Raw genomic sequence first — 12,421 nt, forward strand, 5'->3', positions numbered from 1 at the left:
TTTCCTACCCTTCTAAAAAACATCACTTGAACACCTTTACTTTCACACTCCAAGGTGTGCTTGTCACCTGGAAAGCATGTTCTGCGAGCCACTGCACTGATTACAACCTTAGAGTGTACTGCCCCTTACCCTAATTTCCATCATATGAAATTTTTGGTTTGTAATGACTTGAACCATTGCTCTGCTAAAAAGGGCAGAATCAAAACAGTCCTATATCCTCCATACAGTAAGGAGCCTGAGCTGTGGCATTCACATATATATATATACACATATATATGTGTGTGTGTATGTGTGTATATTTGTATACATATGCAAACATACTAATTTGCTGTAATTCAAATTGATCTTCCTGAATGTGGTCATTTTCCACATCTATTTTGTTTCTCTTTTGTTCTACGAGTAAATTCTCACATGGAAAGATAAATATTTTTGGCGACTGAAGGCATCTGGAGAGCTTTGGAATCTACATCAAGATTTAATAATCAGGTAGCTTTCTAACGTTTTTTTGGTCCAAATGAAGAAAGAGCCCCTAGATTTCAGAACCAAGATCACATTACAATCAAGGGCAGAAAAGTGACTTATTTAGGGGTTAAGACTCAAAGCCATACAGCCATTACCAGCTGATATTCTCAGCTGGCAGGTATCTCCAAAGAGGACGGAAAATATTTTTTCAAAACAAAACCTCAGCTATAGGTTGAAGGAGAGTTAAGGGAAGGCAGGCAGACTCCAGATCAGGTTGTGAGAATGAGGACTCATCAGACTGCATTCAGCTTTAAACAAAAAAGAGGTCTAAGTGGAAGTTTAACTTATCTTAAGAGTCCTTTGACTCCAAATTATTCCAGGCTCAAGCCTGCTATCAACATTGCTCCTACCATTCCTCAGTCTGGCAGCAACTGTTGTAAACTCTCATTACCGGAGCATGTTCTAAGAGCTAGCCAAGCTTACATAAAGGTCTTTGTTCAGTATTTTCTCAATTTGCTCTACTTTTAACCTTCTTATACCACAGAAATTTTTTTTAAATCCCCAGAATTTAAATCCAGTAAAACACAGCTCTACACTTATCTGTTAAAATCACACCAGACATCTCACCTAACCACGTCAATGAACTTATTACAATATATAAATCCAGTCTTCATCTCTTCATTGCCTTAAGGAGGTATATAAATGTCTGCTGGGTTAATACACTCTATGGACTAACAAGATACAGATGTATACATACAGTAATGTTAAATGTAATACATTATATATGCAAGTATGTTCAGGGGTTGAATATATTCACATACATTATCTTGATATATAAGATTTATGTTTTAATGAGTTATGTGTATGCATACATGTATAAACATATACGTGAACTTTTGTCAATTAAATTTTTATTTATTAAACCCAAACACAATTTTTTCAACTTCTGGTTATTGCATACCTATTCTGGAAGGTGTCAAAATGACATCATTCAGAGTATTCAGGACTAAGGATGTCTATTAAGCCTAGAGAATTCCAACACAAGTGAACCAACCAAACAGTGGATGGCACAGGCTACCCCAGAGAGGTGGCACAGGCTCTGTCCTTAGGGCTCCATTTTCAAGACACAAATGCAGAAAGCCCCATGCAGCCTGCTCTCCTTTGGGCACAGGGTCAGACCAGAGGCCTCCTTCAGGTGAAGGTATCTACCAATTTCTTGACCAAGCCTCCACACCCAACAGCTTGTGTTAATTATTTTACTGAGTCACTAAAAATAATTATTCTAGTCAGAGAAACAGCTGTCATTTTGTCAAGGAATTAAATGAAGTTACTACACTCTTCTGCTATTTTGCTAAGCCTTGTTTTGGAAAAAAACTACTCATTAAAAGAAACTGTCATCCCTTTTCTTCACAAAACATATAAATCAAACTGTTTATTATCCTTCACAGTTTATTAAACACATGCAAAGAGCAAGTCATGAAGAGCCAAAGGAGATCTATGCTTCTTGTGGGTTTGCCCTATAATTCAGCACCAATCAATTAAAAATGGGTAAGGAAGATGGTTTACATCTGTCACTCAAACAGCTCATGGGGAAAAAACTAAAATTTAAAAACACGAAGATCTTGTCAGCTTCCTCAAGTTTTCATAGATGTTTTGTGAAGAAGTACAGCAGTTAATCATATTTTTTCCACAGAAAAACCATCTGAAGACCATGCAAGTCTCAAAATTGTCTATTAATCATTAACAAACAAAAGACATGTGGGAAAGCAAAGGAGAAGCACCTTTTCTTCATTCACTCATTTGTTCACCTGACTGCCAAGGATACTGATGATCCCAGAGAGCCAGCCTTATGTACCCACTAAGCCACCCACCCCATGTCAGCAAATTAAATAAAAGTGCAAAAGGGATCCTGCAAGAAATGCAAACCTTTGCCAGGGAAATCTGGGAACAGAATCGACAGAAAGAGGAGCAGAAAGTCTGTAACAGAAGCAAAATAAAGACTTTGCTCCCCCTTCCACATTGAAATGTCATTTCTTGAAATATCTACTAGGAAACTAAACACTGAAGAAACAAATATTTGGGGTCTTCTACTAAAAAACAAAAAATGCCAAAATAACAAAAATAAGAACTTATAAAACACTATATTACCCAGTTCAAAGAAAAACACTGTCAAGAAACATCCTTTTTGTCTTTTTTCTGAGGTACAGCTTATGAGACATCTCAACAATTTAATTTCAGTCAAGTGGTAAGGGAACTTTGCTTAAAAACAGGCAGCTAGAGCCCAGAGCAAAATAGGTATGGCAGAAACCTGTGTGCTAATGAGAGGAAATTATTTGTAAACTAGGACCATTCAGTTAGATAGTTCCTGTCTGTTGCATTTATCTACTAAAACCAGACAATTACTGAAAAAGATTAAATGCAAAAATAGCTACTGCAGAATATGGCAGTTTCACAAAATTTTCACAAATAATGACAACTCTCCAAAGGATTTCCTAACTACAATGAGTATTATTCACATGAGGGTCAGAAATTAACATGCTAAGGAACCATGGCATCACCAGGACATCATTACAGAATATTTCCTTTCAAGATGCTAATTTGCTAATAATAATCTACCTGCAATTTTAGAAAGGAATTCTTCACGTGTAAAATAGAATTTGTTTTGCTCACACTTTTTCTCTTCCTTACAGCATTTCCAAAAGTACACTACAAAGCAAAGTACAGATTCTTTGCTGCTTTCCAGAAAGTATATGTCAAAACGGCAGGAAAAACATTTTATTTCATAAAACAGATCTACAGAAAATCTAATTCAAACACAAAAACTTCACCATTTATCATAAAAAGACAGTTCAAGAGCAGAATATGCATACACATGATTTCTATTGTGAAATATTTTAGTGCTATAAAAACAAGTGGCTTGCTCAAAACATCAACCTTACAGAATCAAGACTGATACACACCTTATCACAAGACCACCAGATGTTAAAACCTATTTCACCATCAAACATAAGGAAAAGGGATAAATGCCAAGCCTCAAACATTCACATGGAATGACAGAAGGCAGGAAGCTTCTGCAGAAACGTCACTGCCCGTTTCAGTAAATGTTTCCAGGAAGAAGATGTCTCTCAAAATTCTGGCCATCACTAAGGCAGACACGATCACAGAGGTCTCTGAGCATGGGTGTTCAGTCCTCTTGAACAGTTCTGGTGCAAAATTCAACCTTCCTTTCTTCCAGCACCTTTGTAGTGGCAACACCTACACACCTATCAGTGAAGCCTGGGCTACAAGGACCCAAAAGAAAAGCCCATCCTTCTGTGGTCTATCCTGAAGCATGGTCTCAATCATAAAACCTCATTTTTTACTTAACTACATACCCAAGGCAGACATTTCCTTCTACTACATTCAGACAAATGTTTGCAATATGCTATTAAAACCCCAATGAGTCCTATAACCAGAAGCTTTAAACATCTGAGCATCTGTAGAACTGCTCAGTTTGATACATCCTGCTCAATGTTGGCAAGATCATGCCTCAAAGCAAGTGCCTGTGGCTGGCAGCCTTGGCTGCAGGGACGGAGTGCTGGTATGAAACTGTGTATCTTCTCTTATTAATGGGGTACTGAGGTCCCTCCCGGGAAGGTCACCTGAGCCACAGACCTGCATCCCCATGCCGTGTGGGGAAGGACGACCGCGAGCATCTCTCTCTACTATCCGGCTAAATACTGTCATCCACCTCAGTCCCACTCAGCCCTTGACACTCCCGGGAGAAGGAAGAATTGACACAGGAGGAGATCAGAAGCCGATGTCTTCAGGCCGAAGTATGGCAAGCAGGGAGGAAAGGAGACCAGGAGGTGACTCACCCCTCCCACACCTTCTTTTTTGAGATCTGGCGGCGGGGGAGGGGTTGAACCCAGCCGTGCCAACTCCTCCTCTGGGGTCCAGCTGGCTGACAGCCCGCCCCGCAGGGGCTGCGATGCGCGCACACGCCCGGACGGGTGGGCACGGGGGACCCCCATCCCCCGCCCCACCCAGAGGGAGGGACCCGGCAGAGGTGCCGCCCAGCCGGGTCGGGCGGAGCCGCCCCGGGGAAGGAAGGAAAGAGGGCGGGCAGGGGCGGCGGCGGAGGGGCGCGGGCTGCCGGCGCCTCCTCTCTGCTGCACTGCAGAGGCGCCATCTTCCCGCGCCTCCGCGCCGCCGGCCGCGGGGGGCTCGGGCCGGCCCCGACCACCACCCACGGGTTACCGCCTTCCCGCGGGGCCACTGCACCAGCCGGCGGGGAGCTCTGGCCGCCGCCCCGCACACCTGCGCCACCCCCGCCCGCAGCCCTGCCCCCCCCCCTTATGTGGGAATACCACTGGCTCTGCAGCTCGACTTCGCTTCCCTCCCGGGGGGACGCCCCGGCATCCCCCGCTCACAGCCTAGCTGCTAGCCCCTAGCCCCCACCCCATCGGGAGATGCCATAGGCCCACCCGCCTGCGGCGTGCCTACTCGTGAGTCGAGTTTCCCTTCCCAAGCCCCCAGCGGAGCCAACCCCAAGGTGGAGCCGGCGCCCCTGCCATACCTACGCAGCACTGCCCATAGACCCCTGCCCGCTGCCGCTGCAGGCGGGCGGCGGCCTAAGTTAACGGGGCAGCGCCGCGGCAACCGAACCAGCGCACGGGGCCGGACACGCGCAGCGGGGCCGGCGGCGCCAGCTCCGGGAGCTCCCAGCCCGCTCCCTCCCCGATGCCTCTGCCACCTCCCGGCTCGCCGCTTCTATTGTTCGGCGAAGGGAGAGCGGCGGCAGCTAGGGATGGAACACCTCTGGGAAAGCAAACACCGCCCGCCCGCCGCGGCCAAGCCCACGCCGCGGGGACGGCTGCCGACAGACAAAGCTTCGGAGAAGCGGTAGAGAGTGGCGGGGAAGCCTCCGCCCGTCGCTTTCTGCCGCACTTACCTCGAGAGCCCGGGCGGCGCCGGTGGCAAGCAGCAGTACGGCTAAGTGGGGCAGCATCGCGGCGTCCGGGAGCGGGAAGGGAGGGAGGAAGGAAGGAGGGACGCCGTCCGGCGAGACGCGACGAGGTCCGACTGTAAATCCTCGAGGCCGTGCCGCTGCCGAGGAGAACGACTGATCTGCGGCAGCGCCGGGAGCGGCGCGGCGGAGCCGGTCAGCTGATGTCCCGGCCCGCCCCCGAGCAGGCGGTGCTCCCGCCCAGCCTGCGGGGACCCCTGGCGGCGGCGCCTGGGCGCTGCGGCCGTGGCCAGGGGCAAGCGGACCGACCCTTCCCTGCCCTCTGTGGTTCTCAGTAGCCGCTCCCGTTCCCTCCTCGGCCGCTCGCGTACCGCAGATCACCGTCCTCGAAGGCACCGTGCTGCCTGTGCACCGCCTGCGTCTGCAGGGACCGCGACGCCTCCACGCGTGGTCCCCCTTCGCTGAGGCACTACATTCAGAAACGCACCCCCCATCGTTGCAAGGTGCTCACAAAAACACCCAGATCTAAACGTGTTGTGTGATTTATAGGTTATTTAACACATTCTGCGTTTCCTGGCAAGGTTGCACACCAGCCCGGGATCGCCCGCTCCCTTCGAGCTGGAGGTGATGAGTCAGCACAGACGTTTCACACATGACACACCACACACACCATTGATAACAAAGATATGCAGGAGCATCAGAAGAGCTTATGGCAGGTGAACAAGGAAAAAATCAAATGAAAATGTAGGACTTCATCAAATACCATCAAATCAGGAGGCCAACATAATCTCACCCTCATAATCATTTCACCCTCTGAACAGCACTGTTATAACTGAAAGTGAATATTTGGATCTTCATGTTGAAACAGCTGCTTTTGTAGCCAAAATTCAGTGTGATAGTGACCCATTCTGCCACTGATGTGCAAACTCTGTGGCAGGATTTCTGTTCCCACCAAGGCTCCCAAGACAGCAGCTGATGGACCCACCCTGTAACGGGGACCTGCAGCCAGGCTGTGTGAGGGCAGGTGGTTGAAATCTGGAGCATGAGTCTGATGAGGAGTAGCTGAAGGAACCTGGAGTGTTCAGCCTGGAAAAAAAGGAGTCTCAGAAGGGATTTTCTCACTTCCTGTAATTACCTGATAGGAGGCTGCAGAGAGGTAAGGGGTCACTCTCTTTCCCCCATCATAAGTGATAGGATAAGTGGAAATGGCCTCAAATTGCAACAGGGGAGATCTAGGCTGGATCAAGCTGCCCAGGGAACTGATTGACTCATGAACCCTGGAGGTATTTCAAAAGTGTATGGCACTTTGTGGCAATCTAGGGACATGGTTCAGTGATGGACTTAGTAGTGCTGAGGTATTGGTTGGACTTGATGATCTTATGGTTCTTTTCCAACCTAATTGATTCTGTGATATAATTCTATGACATGCCCTTGATGTATGGTTCACTACAGAAGCCCAGTGTTGTGCTCACTGCCACTCTCACACTCATCTTCTCTTGAAGTCAGAACTGCAATCCACTGAGACTCTTGGGCAAAGTTATGTCTGGATGTGGAAGAATGCTTTGCAGGTGAGAGGAATCCAGGTTGCCTGTCAGGTGGGCCACAACATGCAGTGCAAGACCATAGTGCTATAGCAGTTCACCCTGCAGCCAAGCCTTAGAGTTAGGAGACTGTTCTCATACAAACATGAATCTTCTCATACAAGCCTATGAACTGGCAATGCATGGAGACTTTTGGGGAATTTCTTGAGTCACACGTGGTGAATTTAACAGCTCTCTGACTGGCAGATAACAGCTGAGCTTCTGAAACACACCAGTGACACAACTGTACATTGAAATGGTTAAACAGTAACAACGGCAGGCTTAGCTGTAATAATTTAACACCATTTTTCTGCTTTAGGATGATGATCACATGGCTTTCAGGCATTAGAAAGGATTTGCTGTGCCAATTTTCTAACTAGTTGGCTTCTAAACTCAGACATTGGAAAAGCAACTCAATGGCTGCAAATAAGCAGCCTGTTAAAGCTTATAGAGGTCATTCAAAAACAATTCTTCTCTGAAACAATGGAGGCAATCAGAAGGAAGATCTTTGCAAGTTTCTGGGGAAGAAAAGGGGGGGATGGATGTATGGATGGATGGATGGATGGGAAACTAAAATAGATTCATGTAGCTCTTCTATTATAGGTTGGCTTGGTACCTTTTTGTAATCACTTCTTCCTAGTGCTAAATTCAAAGACTATTTCAACTGCTGCTTCTCTGGATCAGCCAAGCTTGCTTTTTTTGTCACAGTGGGAGTGTAAGAAGGCTGGAGGTTCTTTTTGCTTATGGCTAGGAGTGGAGCAGACCCGTGGGATTGCACTCCTTCAGGGAAAGCAGGAAAGACTCCAGTGAAAAGATGGAGAAAAGTCAAAGGTACCAGGAAACCTTTATGAAAAAGGTGTTTGCATTTATAGCCATTAAACACCAGTGGCAATATCCAAAGTACAGTGATAATGTTTGCTTAATATTTCATTAAGTTACCCACTGAAAGGTCATAGGTAAACACACAAAAAAAGTTTACAAAATTTGGAGATGACCTGCTGGTAAAGAACAAAGATTGTGTCCTGTTTTCCATTCTTTATCATCTTTCAGGAGCTGTACAGAAGGTCCAATACACTTTCTTCCTTTCTTTCTCTACTTGTCATCTTAGTATAGCAATACATTCTTAACAGACCTCATAAGCTGTCATTGCTGGAGTGCAACAAAGTCCACTACCACCTCACAGCAGGGCCAACAATGGAAACCATCTTCCTGAAGAAGAAGGCAGCACAGGTTGGATCACAGGGCTTACATTCTAATTTAATACAATGCAAATAATTCCAAACTATACCCAGATGTGATTTTCCCTTTAGCTGCTGAGCTTTTTTATTCAATTTTAATGTAGTAACTTTCCAGTGATGAGCAATCATGCATGTCATGTTTCAATTTTTGGCCAATTCTGTACTCTGCCTGTGTATTTTTTTTTTTCACAGATCATGTCTAATATTATTTTACAGCCTTGTCATTTTAATATATATGCAAACATTGTTCAGCCATTCAGTTTCTCATTGAATACTCATGAAGCAAGTGGACCTTAACCACAAATGCTGATACTACTCTACAACAGCTAATAAACCACCTCAGCCTGTTCGTAACCTAATGAATTACATAAGAACAGAACTTGTCTGTGAATTCTGAAGAGGGACAGGCAACCTGTGGCAGGGACAAAATTATGTTGCCAGATATCTCTGAATATGTGCAAGTGGTTCTACATAATACCTGCCATTTACCCATGTTCACTGAATTTCTAATGCCAGAGTCCTGTTTCATTCACACCAACAAAACAGAAGTTATTACTGCATTTGTCAGCTATATGTTAGTTGTATGAGAAATAGTTCCTCAGATTCTTTCAGAACAATGCTGCAGCTAGTACTTTCATGGAGACGATTTCTCCATTTGTTCTCATCTCTGAGAAGAGGGCTCCAACTTGGCAAACTTGATTTTTAGTCCAGGCTTCAATGCTGACTCACTGTCTCCTTCCAAAATTGCTTCACTTCTGTGCTCTCCATTTTCTTCACAGGGGATAATACTGTTTGCCTGCTTTTTTTATTCATGTACAGAACAGATCAAAGCACTAGGGTTATTATTTCTGAATGAATATATGGAAGCTAAAGACTCAGATCCTACTGAGCTGACACCTTCTCTATTCGTCCCAGTCAAGGAGTCTTTCTGTACTCTGAAAACTAATACAGCATAACTTACTGTGCTGGCTTGAAAATAAACCAGAGGGAGAAATTAACTCCACACAATTACCTTGAGAGGGATTTCAGGTTGGAGTTACAATTTAATAGAGAGATGACAATAAATGCAATGACACACAGAAACTTGTTTAAACCCACAAAATCAGAGTAAACCTGGCACCCTGTTGGTCAGGATGGTGGTCACAGTCCTATCAAGTGGTGGGTACAGTCCTGTTGAAGTGATAGTTGCAGTTGAAAGCAGTGGTCCTGTGAAGTCCTGGTCTTTCTCTGGAGCCATCCAGTGGTGATGATGATGGTGTCCCAAGTCCCCAGTTATATATGATCAGGCTCTGGTGGGAATGTTCAGTACCTCTCCCAGGGCGGGGAACTGTGCAATGGAATGCTGTAATCCTGTGAGTCAAAGGATATTTTTGTGAGTTCTTGATGGTTTGTCTTGATGGTGCTGCCTATTATGATGCTGTCATTGAACCATTATGGCTCATTAGCAGAGATGACACCCCTCAGGATGGATGTAACTATGCTGGTGCTTCTCCAGAGAGAGTTATCATGGCTGAGTCATTTGTGAAGACAAAGAAAACACTTCCCTTCCTCAAAGGGTTTGTCTCTTATTAAACACCCAGCTTGTAGCCTGAGGTGTCAGATATGCACTGAGCAGCTACTGGAAACCACCCATCATTAACAATTTGTCAGAAATGGCATAGTAATACACAGTTTGGTTACACCCCAAACATTGACACTCTCCTTCTGCAGTGCAGGACAATGACCAAATTTATTTCAGACAGCTCTAGGAGGAATTTGAGTTTTCAAATGCATAACATGAATTTTAATGCTAAAACTTGAACCTGAATACTGCATGTATAACTAATCTGTTTACTATCATGCAAGCGTACTCTAGACAGAGTTTTTTTCCTTTGGAGTCAGCCTGCAGCTCTGAGAAAAAGACTGTCTAAATATTAATCCAAAATAGGAAAAGAGAGATTGTACCTAATCAATCCTACAGCCATATGTGCTGATAGCCACAGGAATGGGTGCTGTGGTGGTTTTAAAGCATTAGCTGAAAATTACCAGAAAACTTACTCATCTTTTTGCTGTGAGATATGGATTAGGAGAAAGGAAAAACAGACTTAAAAGGAATAAAGAAAGTTTATTAACAAAACTACAAGAATAAGAAACCAGAATAAAACTTCCAGAAACCTTTCTTCCTTACCACTCAACCATTCTCTTATCTAACTGACAACTTAGAGACAAAACCTGTTGGTTAAAGCAGTCCTAATTTTGCAATAGTCTTTTCATCAGTCTTTGTAGAAAAGGAATCTTTTGTCATTCTATGAAGTATTCTCTACAAGAAAACAGTTTTCTTATGGATTTTTATTCCCCTGATGCCAATCACCTGGAAAATTCTGCCACCAGGCCCTCCTCCCATCTCACACCACTCTGAGGTATGTTCATGGGCGATGAACTCAAGGGGTGTCATTTTAAGGATGAGTTATTCAAAGGCGAAGGTTTTCTTCATCTATCTCTGTGATCATTTCTGGGAACAGAGGTTTTCTTGTTTCTTCTTGGGGGCCAAGTATCTCTATCAACTCACTTTTCTTTCTCTGTTCCAGCATTTCACTGTCTGCTCAGCTTCATCAATGGATTACTTCTGCTCAGATCTACATTTTGAAATACTTCGTTCCCCCCAAAATACTCTTTCATGAATTAAAAGAGGTTTTCAGAACATTATTGTCCATCTCCATGGCCTTAACAAAAGAATATTTCAGTTTATTAAAGCATCTCCTCATTCTCTTCCCATCTGAAGCTTGATTCCTTCCTTCACTAATTTTGATGGTTTATGTTGTCTCTCTACATGTTGATCACTCTCTCTTCCTCTCTCTGGAAAAAGGATTAAATCTGCAGGTCTCATCTGTGTAGTGAAAGTGTTAAATCTTGCCCAGTTCTTGTGGATGGTCCCATGATCTCTGTCAGGGCAGCAGCTGGGGCTGTTTTCAATGGAAGATTTTTTTGGTGGCTGTGCTGGGGGAGGGCGGCTAGGATCTCAGTAGCCAGGCCAGCACTCAGAGGCAGCACTCTGTGGGCCGATGGCTTCCCCTCCCCTTACTCGGCAGTCTCTGGTGAAACTCAGCAGTGGCAGAAATTTCAGCTGATCCAGGGACCAGCCTGGCCCGGCCGCACCACTGTACAGGGCTCAGCGGGCTTCCTGAGGGGTTCAGCCCCTCTGGGAAGGGGCTCCTGCCACCCCACAGTCTCCATCCCCCCACTCAGGAGCCACAGATCTCCAGCTAGCCCCCACTCCCCCCGCTGCCTTGTCTGGCCTGGAGGGAGGGGGCTGAGCTGGAGCTCTGTTATTTTTCACAGCTGGAAACAGAGAGAGAAACACCTGGGCTTAGGTAAAAGGTGGTATTCACAGGGTTGATCTCACTTTTCAGTGGTCAAAAACACTGTCAATTCTCAAAAATGACCAGCTATTGGCCAGGAGAAAAAGAGAAAAAACTCCCATCAGCCTTTTTCTCAAAGCCTTCACTTCCTTCTTATGTACTTTTTTTTATTTTTTTAATGCCAAATCATCGTAGGAGCAGATATGATTTTATATACTGAACAGCTGGTCATTGTCTGAATTCTGTAAAGCATCTTTAACTTTGTCTTTTACAGATGCAGTACACAGTTAAGTACCCAGTAGCCATAGAGACCTTCTCAAATGCAAATGGTTTGTTCTGCATAGCACAGTAGTATTAGGCATTGATGATACCCGCTGGAGCAGGTACACAATACAAATGGCAGAGCGAAGTGAATAATGAAATCACAGTCCAAAATCCCAGGCATGTTCAGCCAAGGAAATGAAATGGAGATTCAAGCAACAGTAATTGTTGCAATTGCTCCAGTGATTAGGATGTGAATATACATGGACATCGCTCCATATCAAACAAATATGGTGCTAGTCTGGCTTCTTCTTTTGTTGACATAAAGCTATTGTGCTTGCTGATGGTGTCAATAAAGGAGAAATCTTCAGGATATCTGCTTCTTCATTTGATTCTCTACTCCTGATTTTGTTTACCTAATTACTACACAATGGAAATATTCCTAGCAGAATCTGAGTTTAATATCTATTCTTTTTTTTTTTTTTTTTCCCCCACACTGGATGCACTGAATCTTCCTAAATATTTTTGGCCTCATGCTTGTGTGGTTTATTTACTAGTGAAGTACTGCAGCTGAAGGCTTTCTTCAGCTGTTTT

The 12,421-nt window shown here is 44.6% G+C and overlaps 1 protein-coding gene across 2 annotated transcripts in view; it reads right to left on the bottom strand.

The window, feature by feature from the left end:
- The window catches only part of APP (amyloid beta precursor protein), a 241,395-nt gene extending 235,777 nt beyond the window's left edge, over nucleotides 1–5,618 (bottom strand). For both annotated transcript variants that reach the window (XM_088068704.1, XM_005524152.2), the window contains exon 1: nucleotides 5,396–5,618. In XM_088068704.1, the coding sequence (XP_087924830.1) occupies nucleotides 5,396–5,452 (57 nt within the window). In that variant the 5' untranslated portion in view covers nucleotides 5,453–5,618. The remainder of the gene's footprint in view (nucleotides 1–5,395) is intronic.
- Between the last annotated feature and the right edge of the window lie 6,803 nt (nucleotides 5,619–12,421).

Source organism: Pseudopodoces humilis, chromosome 2 (genome assembly GCF_049639895.1).
Source record: "Pseudopodoces humilis isolate 2021_Gansu_Grassland_sample_001 chromosome 2, ASM4963989v1, whole genome shotgun sequence".
In the NCBI taxonomy this organism is placed as follows: Eukaryota; Metazoa; Chordata; class Aves; order Passeriformes; family Paridae; genus Pseudopodoces; species Pseudopodoces humilis.